At 35.3% G+C, this 13,433-nt stretch overlaps 1 protein-coding gene across 4 annotated transcripts in view; it reads right to left on the bottom strand.

The window, feature by feature from the left end:
• The window catches only part of LOC107688204 (zinc finger protein 385D-like), a 64,643-nt gene that overhangs the window by 12,429 nt on the left and 38,781 nt on the right, over nucleotides 1–13,433 (bottom strand). For all 4 annotated transcript variants that reach the window (XR_001634208.1, XM_016485806.1, XM_016485808.1 and 1 more), the window contains exon 3: nucleotides 9,396–9,567. Coding sequence is in view for 3 of the 4 variants with exons in the window: in XM_016485806.1 (XP_016341292.1) it covers nucleotides 9,396–9,567 (172 nt within the window). In the remaining variant the exon portion in view is untranslated. The remainder of the gene's footprint in view (nucleotides 1–9,395; nucleotides 9,568–13,433) is intronic.

Here is a 13,433-nt window from a genome sequence, read left to right as displayed (position 1 = left end):
ATATATATATATATATATATATATATATATATACACATACATAAACTGAAAAAAATATTTTAAAAACTAAACCATTTTCATTTAGTTTAACTTACTTTGGAGTGGTTTCCCAGATAGGGATTAGATTAAACCAGAAAGGGATCTCATTATAATATTACCGCCCCTTAATCTGTAAATTTACACCCATGGCGCCGTTATTGTGTTTTCGCAAGCGACAACGGTGTACCAACTCCAATGCCATGGCGAAAGTCTGAGCAAAACATGCTAACTGTTCTGTCTTTGGCTGCACAGGCGAGCACAAAACACTATTTACAGTCCCAGCCTCAGAGGACACAAGAGAGCAGTGGATTTATTGATTTATTTACTGTATATTGCTGCTGCCACACAGATCTAAAATAAACAAGCGATTTATTTCCCAGCTGTTTACCTTCACAGACATAACCGACTGTTTTTTGTAACTCATGTGTGTTTTTAACGTAAACCTGTTTGTGAATGAGAACTTAGTTTAGTGATCACATGCTGTGACAGCCGCTTTCTGTGTGTGTGTGCTTCGGATATGTGCGCTCAGAAAAACGTGTATCAGTTTAAAAGCATTATTTCAGCGCGATAAACATGATAATCAGAACCAAAACAGATAGATGTTTTTAGCAGGTCCGAGCTGTAAAGGCGCAGCTCTATTCTGGAAAATGGGGCAGGGAGCAGCAGCTCATTTGCATTTAAAGACACAGGCCCGAAAAACAGCGCGTTTCTGCTTCCACTCAAAATAGGCAAAATATTTCAAAATGATATAATAAATGATATGTGGAGTATTTTGAGCTGAAACTTCACAGACACATTCTGGGGACACCAGAGACTTATATTACATATTGTAAAAAGGGGCAAAATATGTCTCCTTTAAGATATGCCAGTGCAGGCTGTTTTCAGTTTAGACAGCTCTAACATTTATTTTAGTCTAGGACTAGTCTTAAGCCCTGTTCGTGAAACCGCCCCATGATGTACTAAAATAGGTAAAACTGAAATAAAAAATAAAAACTATATAGATTTTTTTTAAATAATAAAAATGCTATTATAAGATCTAATATTAGTTTGTTGAATTTCAAAAATAGATTAATAATAAATTAAAATATTTGTTTTTATTTGTAAAATATATATATTAAATTCTGTCTGATAAAATTAACAGAACTTTTCAAAATATTAATCTTTAAAATATGTATTAATAAATGATTATTAATTACGATAAATAATAATTAAATAATACATTGAAAAATAGTTTGATAATTAAATCATACCAATTATAAAATAATATATATATCTCATTTTCTCAAGTAACCCAATAAAGAATGATGTATAACCCATCTGCTCATTCCATCAGCTCCTCTCCGGTCCCGCCGATGTGCCCAAATGCTCTGCCAATCTCTGCTCTTTAATTACGGGAGCAGTAATAAGCGCACTTCTCCATAATCCTTCCACCCTCGTTATTACACCAACTAATCAGAAAGTTCCCTTGAGTTCTGATTACATTTTCACCATGATGCTGGATTAAGGCCTCTAATTATAATGATTACGCCCCATTATGAATCACACTGACTTGTGAAATCAGGCCCTGAGGGCCACGCATTCCTGTCAGACCTCTGTTTTTCATTAATTGCCCCAAATATCTAATTTCTCCAAATTCTCCATATTTTATAGAGAGTAATAGCTGCTGTGAAACACCAGTGAGGAGGTCATTTGTGCTGCTGCCATAACGCTGCGACACGACAGCTTTGTACTGACAGCCAATCAGTCTGTCCACACTGCGTGACACGACACATTCACCAATCAGAAGACATTTGATGTTTCATGTACAGCTGACATTTGTTTTTGTTTTTTTGTGAGAGAAATTAACAGTTTTATTTAGCAAGGATGCAAAGATTAACAGCCACCTCCAGCATTTTTTGATCATTTTCACAAAATCGTCATGCCCCGCCCAAATGCTCTGCCAATCTCTGCTCTTTAATTACGGGAGCAGTAATAAGCGCACTTCTCCATAATCCTTCCACCCTCGTTATTACACCAACTAATCAGAAAGTTCCCTTGAGTTCTGATTACATTTTCACCATGATGCTGGATTAAGGCCTCTAATTATAATGATTACGCCCCATTATGAATCACACTGACTTGTGAAATCAGGCCCTGAGGGCCACGAATTCCTGTCAGACCTCTGTTTTTCATTAATTGCCCCAAATATCTAATTTCTCCAAATTCTCCATATTTTATAGAGAGTAATAGCTGCTGTGAAACACCAGTGAGGAGGTCATTTGTGCTGCTGCCATAACGCTGCGACACGACAGCTTTGTACTGACAGCCAATCAGTCTGTCCACACTGCGTGACACGACACATTCACCAATCAGAAGACATTTGATGTTTCATGTACAGCTGAGATTTGTTTTTGTTTTTTTGTGAAAGAAATTAACAGTTTTATTTAGCAAGGATGCAAAGATTAACAGCCACCTCCAGCATTTTTTGATAATTTTCACAAAATCGTCATGCCCCTAGAATATTTTGTTGCATGAATATCTGCCCTTTCTGTCTGATTACGACCTTTTTTAAGACTTGCAGAAGCCCTGTATCTCAAACATACTAAATCTGAACACAGTCGGAGACAGTGTTGAGATCTCTTCTGAAACTGACACATGTAAGATCCCTGGGCTCTTTTTCTCAGGAGAAACATCTGAGCAGAGACCCGAGAGCACCATCCCGGTCCGTAATCCAGCCCTGAACCACGTGAAAGCGTCTCCTCTTCTCTCTTCCCTGACTTGAGCTTTCTGCCCGCATTGTGCAGCTGTCTGAGCTGGCGTCCCTCCCCTGACAATCTGCTCTTTAATAGCTAATATCAGGGTACATTTCCTGCGGCACTGGACTGGAACAGAGAGATGGGGGCGTACAAAATTTACATCTAAACAAAACAAGCCCTGCAGCCTATGCATGCAAACACAGGACAGCATTGTATATGCATGGAAGTTTTGTCTTTTGTTGCTTCCCAAAGTTTTAAAGTATTCATTTTTGTGAAGTACTAAGTACTATTTTTAATATGTATGTAATAATTTAATATGTATGTTTATTAAAATGTTTAATAAAATAACAATGTAAATATTTATTATAAATAATATAACATTTCCATATACTGCATAATTTTATATTATATATATGTGTGTGCATAAATATTATATGCTATACTATTATATACTATTCATATAATATCATAAAGTATAAATTATACAATATACAGTCAAACCAAAAATTATACAGACACCAAATATAATTTTTGACTTTTTTTTAATAGTGGATGCAGGGCACTATAGTTCATTTATGTAAGTGAGGATAGCAAAATAAAGTAGGCTGTGACATATTATACCCAAAAATTCTTCATACAGTGGACTACCAGTAAAACTGATAAAAAAATTTGGGACCAAAATTATTCAGACACTTTGACCTGAACAAGTATTTTTTTCTTTAATTGCTAATGCGAACTTTTCACACCACAGATTTAACAAAATTAAGCATTGCTTGGTAATTGGTTGACCTAAAGTGGTATTGTCTATTTGTGTACTTAAATTTAACAGCTGACAGCTATTCAACCGAATTCATTGAATAAGTTTTCTGACATTATCAAGGTGAATTTGATGAGTTCTTGTCATATTTTATTTTCTGAACTATAGCGAATAAACTGTGATAATGTGAGAAATGTTGAAGGTGTGTGAATAAATTTTGGTTTGACTGTATATAAAATATACAATATAAAATTAGCAAAATACATATGAATATCATTTTATTTATATTATTTTTTATTTATATAGCACACAAAAAATTAAATAAATACAAATAAATTAATTTTGGTTATTTTACAATATTCACATTTTGATCCTTATAGTGAAAACTGAAAATTAATTATTGAATAAAATATAATTAATTAATAATTAATTAATTAATATAAAAAATAAAATTACAAATACCGTCAGCAACATATGAGTATCCCTTCCATAGAGTATGCATATATTGCATACATCTTTTGCAAAGGCAAAGTTTAGTATGACCTTTACAGATAAGCCGCAAGCTAAGAAATTCACTTTGAATGCAGTGACATCGAGGTGGAAGATGACAAATACCTCCAAAGTATGTAGTCAAATGCATACATATTCTCTTCCCACACATTATTCACTTCCCAGCCCTGACAAATGACTGTTATTTCATTTATAAGAGAAAAAAAGAAAACCTTGAATTAAACACATTAAACAGCCACTCCAAAAGAGCAGACAATCTCGCGCGCTGCTATCTGCTCTCTGAAGCCGCGCTATTAGTGTCTGAGCCTCTGCTATTCATTACATGCGGCAAATAAACTCTAGATAATGCAGCTTTCAGCCGCCCCCACAATTCATCTCTCTGACATCTACGCACATTAATATTCATTACCGAGTGGCATTTTGACAAACAAACGCCCAGCTCGCCGCAAACGTTGGGAAAGGGAGAGAAGCGGTCGGGTGTGATGCTGCGTTCGGTATGATGTGGCGTGATTTATCGGGAGGTTTCTGGCCCTGCGTGATCATGTACTCAACTGGGTCACGGTGCCCTTCTTTATTCGCAGGCTTTATTAATGCAAACAATACACCGGCTCGATTAGTTTTCTGATAACGGCTGAGGTAGGTCACCGATCCATGCATTTCCATTCCAGAGATACAAAGGGGGGAATTGACTAAAATGAATTGCACCCGCTGATGATAGCACCATTTATTTGCACGTGGTGCATGTGTTGTTTTAGCACCGTTCGCTAAAGAAATTATGCAAATTGAACAGCGCAAATATACACAAAAGACCTGTGGTAAATGTGATGTGCATGGTGCAAAAGCCAATTTTGAGTACTAAAGAGTGCAGGATGCAGCACACTATCACGATCTAACATACTTAATGTGAATGCACAGCATCACTCCACAAAAGCACCTGCTTTATGAATAAGGTGCAATCAATAATGAGTCTCATTTACATAGAAAGGAGGCGTGTTTGCATGGGAAAGAATAAAAATTGCTTAATTTAAATGCAGCATATTCTTATTTTAGCACATTTAGTGCCTGGTTAACCTGGATTGCCATGTAGTCAAAAAGATGATGCATATAGTTGCAATTAAATAAAGTACTGCAGAAGATAAAGCTGTACTTCCTCCAAGGAATAGTTCACCCAAAAATAAAAATTTGCTTTGAATGTATTATCCCTCAGGCCATCCAAGATGTAGATGAGTTTGTTTCTTCATCAGATTTGGTGAAATGTAGCATTGCATCACTTGCTCGCCAAAGGATCCTCTGCAGTGAATGGGTGCTGTCAGAATCCAAACAGCTGTCAAATACACTAAAATGTTACATTTTTCACTAAATAGCAGGGTTCTTATCGCTAACTAAAACTGAAACTGTATAAAACATTGTTTGTTGCTTGAAATAAAATAAATAGTAACTTAAATAAAATAAAATATCTAAATCAAATTTTTTTTTTAAATTCAGCTAGTTGCCACGGTCAAAATTTCTCATTTTCATTTAGTTTCAGGTGAAGTACTAAAATAACTAAAACTAAATAAACTAAAACTAATAAATAAAAATAAATACTTTATAAGAAATATACAAACACAACAAAATGACTAAAACTCTGACTAAAAGAGCATTGTGTTAGCAGCGCAAAAGGTCGTGGGTTCGATTCCCAGGAAACACACATACTGGTAAAAAAATGTATAGCCTGAATGCACTGTAAGTTGTCTGCTAAATGCATAAATTATTATTATTAATTATTAATTAATCATTGCCTATAATTAAAGGAATGGTTTACCCAAAAATTAAAATTTGCTGAAAATTTACTCACCCTCAGGTCATCCAAGATTGAGTTTGTTCCTTCAAGGTATCAGATTTGTAGAAATGTAGCATTACATCATTTGCTCCGCAATGGATGCTCTGCAGTGAATGGGTGCCGTCAGAATGAGAGTCCAAACAGCTGATAAAAACATCACAATAATCCACAAGTAATCCACATCACTCCAGTCCATCAGTTAACATCTGGAGAAGTGAAATGCTTTGTGTTTGTAAGGAACAAATCCAACATTGAGACATCAAATCATTGCTTCTTGCTAAATTATGAGTCCGTGATCAATAACCAGGAGAGAAATAAACACAGACCAAGCAGTGTTTACAGGCAAAAACAGCCATAAACAAATATGTGGGTGTATTTTGATGTGAGAGGAAAACAGGAGATGGATTTTTTTACTGGAGGAAGTGTTATTATGGATTATGGACTAGTATTTTGACCAGAAACAATGGTTTGAAGTCTAAAACGGCTTACTGATGGATTTGTTTCTTACAAACACACAGCTTTTGTCTTCTCCAGATGTTAACTGATGGACTGGAGTGGTGTGGATTACTTGTGGATTATTGTGATGTTTTTATCAGCTGTTTGGACTCTCATTCTGACGGCACCCATTCACTGCAGAGGATCCATTGGTGAGCAAGTGATGCAATGCTACATTTCACCAAATCTGATGAAGAAATGAACTCATCTACATCTTGGATGGCCTGAGGGTGAGTACATTCTAAGCAAATTTTTGTTTTGGGTGCACTGTTCCTTTGAAAAAGTATTGCCAAAAAAAAAAAAACATTGCAGAAAAAAAGTTTCATCCACATGTATTTTGCAATTATATTTAGTTTAGTCTTTTGCAGTATTTATAAATATATGAATAATCTTTTTGACTTACTGACCAATAAAGAATTTTTTGCAGAATTTTTTTTTTTTTCATTTACATGCATCGGGGTTCTTTTTTAAATTAAATACAGCTTTGTCTTTTGCACCGTTTTTTTTTGTTTTTTACACTGAAAGATTGCATGCAAAACCATTGCAACTGTTTAGTGAACTCACCCCAAAGTGTTGACAAGAACAACTTTTGGTAACAGGAATGTGTTATGAATTGCACGATGCACAGAGAACACAAACTGCTGATGCTAGCGCATTATTTGTGTTTATGTGATGCATCTACGGGTCCACACAAACTGCATTTCCTCTGGCTCATAGAGATGAGGCACTGCTTTATAAGACAATAACGGCTTGTGAAGGAGCGTCTCTCTGACTTCAGGCTACACTTTTGCCTTAAAATGCCACAAATTAGATTACACCAGGTGTTTGAGCACAAACAGACACTTTGATTGGGCGAGCTTGACTGCTGGGCCTAAACAAGCAGAACAAAATAGAGTGAAGTAAATTATTGGTTCCAGAACAGGTTCCAGACATGTGTTGAGTGCACCTAATTCCACAATGTGCTTACGTACACAATTTTGTGCCATGAGACTCCAGCAACCTGATCCAGCTGTAATCCTGCAGAGAATACAGCCAACCCCTGGATCGCTAACAAACACATCACACAGGAGGATGCTGTTTGCTTTGGACCATCTGAAACAGCACTACGAGTCATATTGAACCACCAGAGCGATATATAACTTCACTGTACTGCGGAAGAATATCAAGATCAGAACCTGAACCTGAAGTGGGCATCATGCTATTTTCCACTGCTGCACATGGATATGAAATACTGTACTGGTGCAACAGCAACACAATTACTGCAAAACGCCTGCCTAGGCCTCAAATTATGGCCTTTAAGCCGATTCTTGGAACATTTTTCTTGTTTCCAGTTCAGAGAGAGATCTTTGTGACAGAAATAGAAGAGGAGGTCAGCTCTTGTCCAGGGAAATCTGATGAATGCTTCTTCGGTAGCACAAAACGGCAATAAATCGCAGAACTCGCACAGATTCTTGCATTTTTAGGAGCGCTCTTTGCACGTGCAAAACTTGCCGATGATGCTAGGGTGTTCTGGGTGGTTTCTTAAGTCTTCATGATATGTTTTGTAACAAGAAACCCCTTCAGTAAACAAACCCCTCAGTTATCAAGTGTACTATCGCTAAGGGTTTTATTTTTGCAACCGACTGCTAGGCTTTACATATGGATCAATGTAAAAGTGTGGTCACATTTACTGTTTCTCTATGAAATTTTGTGAGAAAAAATACAACAATTCCAGTGGCAATTTGTGCAAATGTTCAGATGCCAAAACAAACAACAAATGGTGCTAATATACACTCACGGTGTGCTGTAATACTAAAGAAAAAAGCAAAATCATGATCTTAACCCTTATCTCCATACCAAAATCTCAGATGGCCAGACAGTGATTTTCATCTTTTATTATCATTAAAATATTGGTGAGTAAGTGAATGTTTTGCCATTTCATTGTTCACCAATCTTTGAGAAAAAAAAACTGTTAAAATAAAAATAATCGAGTTTTGTTTACTTGCAGTGTTTTCTTTTTTTTGTTTGTTTTTTTAAATACAGCTTTGTTTTCTGCTATTTTTTTTAAACAAAACATTAATTTAGAGTTGATTTGTTTGCTATCCAGCAGACTAGCTTTGGATGTTTGATTTGTTATTATCATTCATTTCATCCCATCCAGTCGAGCTTTCTTTCACTTAAAAAAAGTTTAGCTGAGCAACAGTAATTATGACCACACGTTATTTCTATGAATATAGATTTTTTTTTTGTTGCCATTTTATTGTCTGCCCATCTTTATTTATTTATGTTACTTAGTTTTGTTTACATGCATTGTGTTTGCATTATTTTTGTATTAACTATATAAATCATAATTTTGTCTCTGAAGACAGAGCTTCTTTTGTTGATGTTGCATACAAAATTACTGCAACCGCTGCAACAGCTTGTAAAATTTCATAGAGCAAAATGTGACCACACATTTTTGCAATTTTGTTGTCCACCATTCTTTGAAAAAAAAAAAAAATAGTATTTAGTTTTATTTGTCTACAGTACTATTTATTAACTATATAAATCATTTTGTCTCCAATAAGAAGCAGGATATTTTGCTGAGATTGCATGCAAAATTGCTGCAACAGCTTTCTTTCGCTTGCAAAGTTTCACTAAGCGAGAGTAAATGTGACCATACCTATTTGCCATTTTATTGTCTGTCAACCTTTGAAAAAAAATCTTTAGTTTTGTTTAACACTATAATTACTTTGTCTCTAACAAGACTGAGATTGCATGCAATATTGTTGCAACAGTTTTATTTCACCTGCAAAGTTTCGCTGAGCAACAGTAAATGTGACCACATCTTAAACCTATGATTTTTTTGTTGCTATTTTATGATTGCTAATCTCAAAAAAAACAAAAAAAAAACATTCCTTTTGAAATGATACAATACACTCTGCTCTCTGTGTCAAACATGTTTGTTGAAGACAGTCAAAGAAAAGTTGTACACTAAAGGGTTGGGGGTTTATTCAAGCAAGCATGAGCAGCAATAACAGTGATGCTTGTAAGCATGAGATAACGTCTCTTCTCTTACCTTTTCTGTCAGTGTTGCTGGCCGCTGTGGAGGGAGAGAGGCCTCTAGGCGGCTCCTTGTTGGTATTTTCCCTGGTGACCAGGGAACTCTTGTGTTTGAGGCATTTCGGGGCGTCCAAGGATTTCAGCTTCTTGGCATGTTTGGTGCCTTTGTAGTGGGCCAATGCCTGGCTCTAGGAAACACAAAACAGGCCAACCCGTGGAGAGGGCCAGCCCGGACCAGGTGTTAGCAACAGCAGACAGGGCCGAAGGAGCTCTGAGCCATGAGCAAACAAGCTGCTGGACGCAGCGCTGCAATGTGGCACGATCGCATTTTATCGACTTCAAACCACCCATCTGTGAGGGTGAAGGTGACATGACGCCCATCTTCAGTGCAGCCCAGTAAAACGGGGCTCTCAGTAAGAGAAAGCCTGCTTGCTTGTGAATCTCACATTGTTCGGCGTCTTTGTGCTTCACCTGTATGTGTCGACTGTCTGGATCTGCTCCAAAAGCTAATGAGCTGCCTACATATGCAGCATTTTAAGGCACCGTAGGCGTGCAGCACAATGAAAAGAACAACTTTCCAATTTTTCTATATGAAAAATGTGAAGCTAAAAATGGTTTGGAAATGTGGAGAAAGAAATGAAACATGTATGAATGCTAGTTAATAGAGATGAGAACCTGTTGTATTTCAATATAAGATCAATTTTACTGCTTAGCAAACATCATTAAGAAAGTGAGTGGGTTTGGATAATAGCAAAATTTTGCATAAAAATATTTATGCAAAATTTACATTTTTTAAATATTTAAATATCTAACATTTTAATTATACACACACACACACACACACAGAAAGTCATATTATAAAATATTTTTATAATATATTTTATAATTATATATATTACATAATATGAAGAATTTTTTAAATAATACTAAATTATTAAAAAATATTGTACACTTTTTATTTAATAAAATTTATTTTTTCCAGTGACAAAACATCGCAAAAAAATTTTTTTTGTTTGTTTGTTTAAAATAAACATTTTCAGTTTTGTTTGCAGCTTCGCTCATCAATCTCAACACAGGGTACCAACATACAACTTAACATTCATTGATTTATGAATTAAAATCATTCATTAGAAAGTTTAAAATATTTTGTGACACTAAATTTCTCTGTTTTTACTCAAGGCTTTCATTTGCAATATTCTAAGCCAGCATTGTATGTATTCTTCACAGAGAAGGCAGTCCCATTGTGCAAAAAATATATATCACTGGAGCAATACCAGCTTTTTCATTTCATGCCTATTCAATGTTTTATCTGCCAATACAATAGTAATGTCTTCTATAAATCAATAAATATTGATTCCTTGTGATGAATTCTGTGATTTTCATTGCATCAGTCAAACGGGTCATCAGTCTTCTGTGAATAACGTGCAACCTATAATGAGCTGAATTTACATATAAAGGAGACGTGTTTGTGCTGGAAGGAATGACAATGACTTCAATTAAACATTCACAGCGTTAATTCGGCGCATTTAGTGCCTGCTTAAACTGGAATGATTAACTAATCAGCATATCATGTAATTAATTTGACTATCAATTTCAGCCGATTGACAGCACTACTTCTGATTCATTCATTAGTACGGCTTATATAATTAAATAATTGACTATTTTACCCAATATTAATGCATCTTATGCTTATTTATGTATTAAATTACAACCTCAGTAGCATAATCGAGTGTCCTCACTGGAATCGCTTGATTACGGTGGTTTGATTTCAGTCAGGATGTTCCCTTAGAAGGCAGCTCCCTATGTAGGCAGCAGACAGCAAGCAGCTCACTAGGTTCTCTTTGAGTAATGGTGTGGAATAAAGAGTCTGACAGAGAAGAAAAGATTGGCCTCTCCCAGTCGTCCGTGTGTGAGGTTATTATCCCGTATGACACAGACCCATACATAAAACTTCCAGCTCATCGTGGCTGACTTGGTGGGAAACAAATCTTTTAATATCCGCGGGCACGATGTAGGTAGCTTCAAACGCTCTGTGCCATTTGCTTTCACCTTCAAACCAGATTTATTACGGCTCATTTGGACCATGCCATTCGCAACGTCTTTCAGTTGCCCTTGTTTACCTCAGCGCTAACTCCTGGACGCCTGTCTGACATTGCTAGCAGTGGGGAGGATACTATCAAGAGACGGCCAAACACTTCTTTCAATAAATAAGGCAGTCGTTGACATCACTGGTGCCAAAACAAGCTGGGCATATGAGTAACAAAGACATAGATGCTAGGGTCCAGAACTACATATTAAATAAATAAATAAACGGTACATTAATAATAACATGTAAATAAATTATATTAAAATATACTTATAATAAAGGTCCAGAATTACATTTTTGCCAGTAAGTTAGAAAAATAAATAAATAAAATTACATAATAATACATAAAAATCTAACAAATACTTATAAATAAAAAGATAACTAAAGAGAAATAATAAAAATAGGTAATCAAACATAATAAATATGAAATAAACATAAAGGTTACAATAATTATACATTAAATAATTGTAAAATAAACAAATAACTAAATAAGGCAGGCATGTTAGTATACACAAATTATACTAAAGTCAAGAAATAACTTGGTGAGTAAAATAAATATTAGGGATGCACCGAAATGAAAATTCTGGGCCGAAACCGAGAATTCTGGATGTGCTTGGTCGAAAACCGAAACCGAAAATGCTTTGTAATAATTACAAATATTGCATTTCATTATATTTCATTAAATAATATAAAGTAATTTTGTAAGACTTTTTAATTTAACTCAATAATTTTAATGACACTGCATTTAAAAACACAAGCCAATAAAATAACCACAAATTGTTACTGACTGTAACACAATAAAATTGGACAGAATTTATATTAATATTGGTAACACTTTACAATAAGGTTCATTAGTTAACATTAGTTAACTATTTTAGTTAACATGAACTAAGAATGAACAATACTTCTTCAACATTTATTAATCTTAATGCATTATTAATGCATTATTAAAATCAACAGTTCTGCTTGTTAACAGTTAATACACTCTGAGCAACAGTATTCTCATTAACAAACATTAAGAAAGAATAAATACTGTGATAAATGTAGTGTTCATTGTTTGTTCAGGTTAGTTAATACATTAACATTAACTAATGGAACCTTATTGTAAAGTGTTACCTTAATATTAAATATCCATATATTATTTTTATTCAGTTCCATGCAACAGAATCAGATATAACTTGTTTTAAACTAATTATCCAAATAATGTATAATCCTACAAAGCTATTATTATCAGAGCATGTGAGCAGAGATAGCGTCACGAGAGAGTAGCGTCATTTTACCAGTGTTGCGCTGTACAGCTGTATACAGCATGTTACAGCACAGTAGCGTTACTGCAAACAGGAACAAGTATACCGCATAGAAATGTTGCGTTATTTGAGCAGACTTTCCGGTGAGCATGAGCGGTACACGAGAGGAACACACATTTAGAGAGGAATAGATGGTCCTCAATGCAGGATTCAAGATCCAGGGGGTGAGGTTGGATCCAGATCCAACTCCTCCCACTTTACATATCCCTAAACCTAACAGTCTCCACCCCCTGATGGATCTTGTGTACTGCAGTGAGGGACTATATTATGAAGGTAAAATGACGTCAAAAAGATTTGCATACGCAGGGTAAGAGTTGTGGAAGTGTACATAAGACTGTAAGCGTAAATTAAATTTGCATGCGCAAGAGAAGCTTTGTAAAGGTGTAAATCGCGTTTCAAGCGCAAGAAAAAATTATTTGCAGCATTTTACTGTTACTCGTAAGTGTAATTCATGTATTGTGAAACTGCAGCTTCATGCTAACGCAAAATAAATATGATCTGCATGCTTCTGACTTCAATTTTTCCGCGCTTACACTTTTGGCACGTTTTTTTCGCCAAAAGACGGTCAAAAGCACTGCAAGCCTGTGAACAGTGATTTGCAAGAGAAAACAACAGTTTAAAGAACTGCAAAACAGATTGACTGCATAGAACCAATCTGTAT

Source organism: Sinocyclocheilus anshuiensis, unplaced genomic scaffold (genome assembly GCF_001515605.1).
Source record: "Sinocyclocheilus anshuiensis isolate Anshui unplaced genomic scaffold, SAMN03320099.WGS_v1.1 scaffold1162, whole genome shotgun sequence".
Taxonomy (NCBI): Eukaryota; Metazoa; Chordata; class Actinopteri; order Cypriniformes; family Cyprinidae; genus Sinocyclocheilus; species Sinocyclocheilus anshuiensis.
This window is presented reverse-complemented; position numbering and strand designations above follow the sequence as displayed.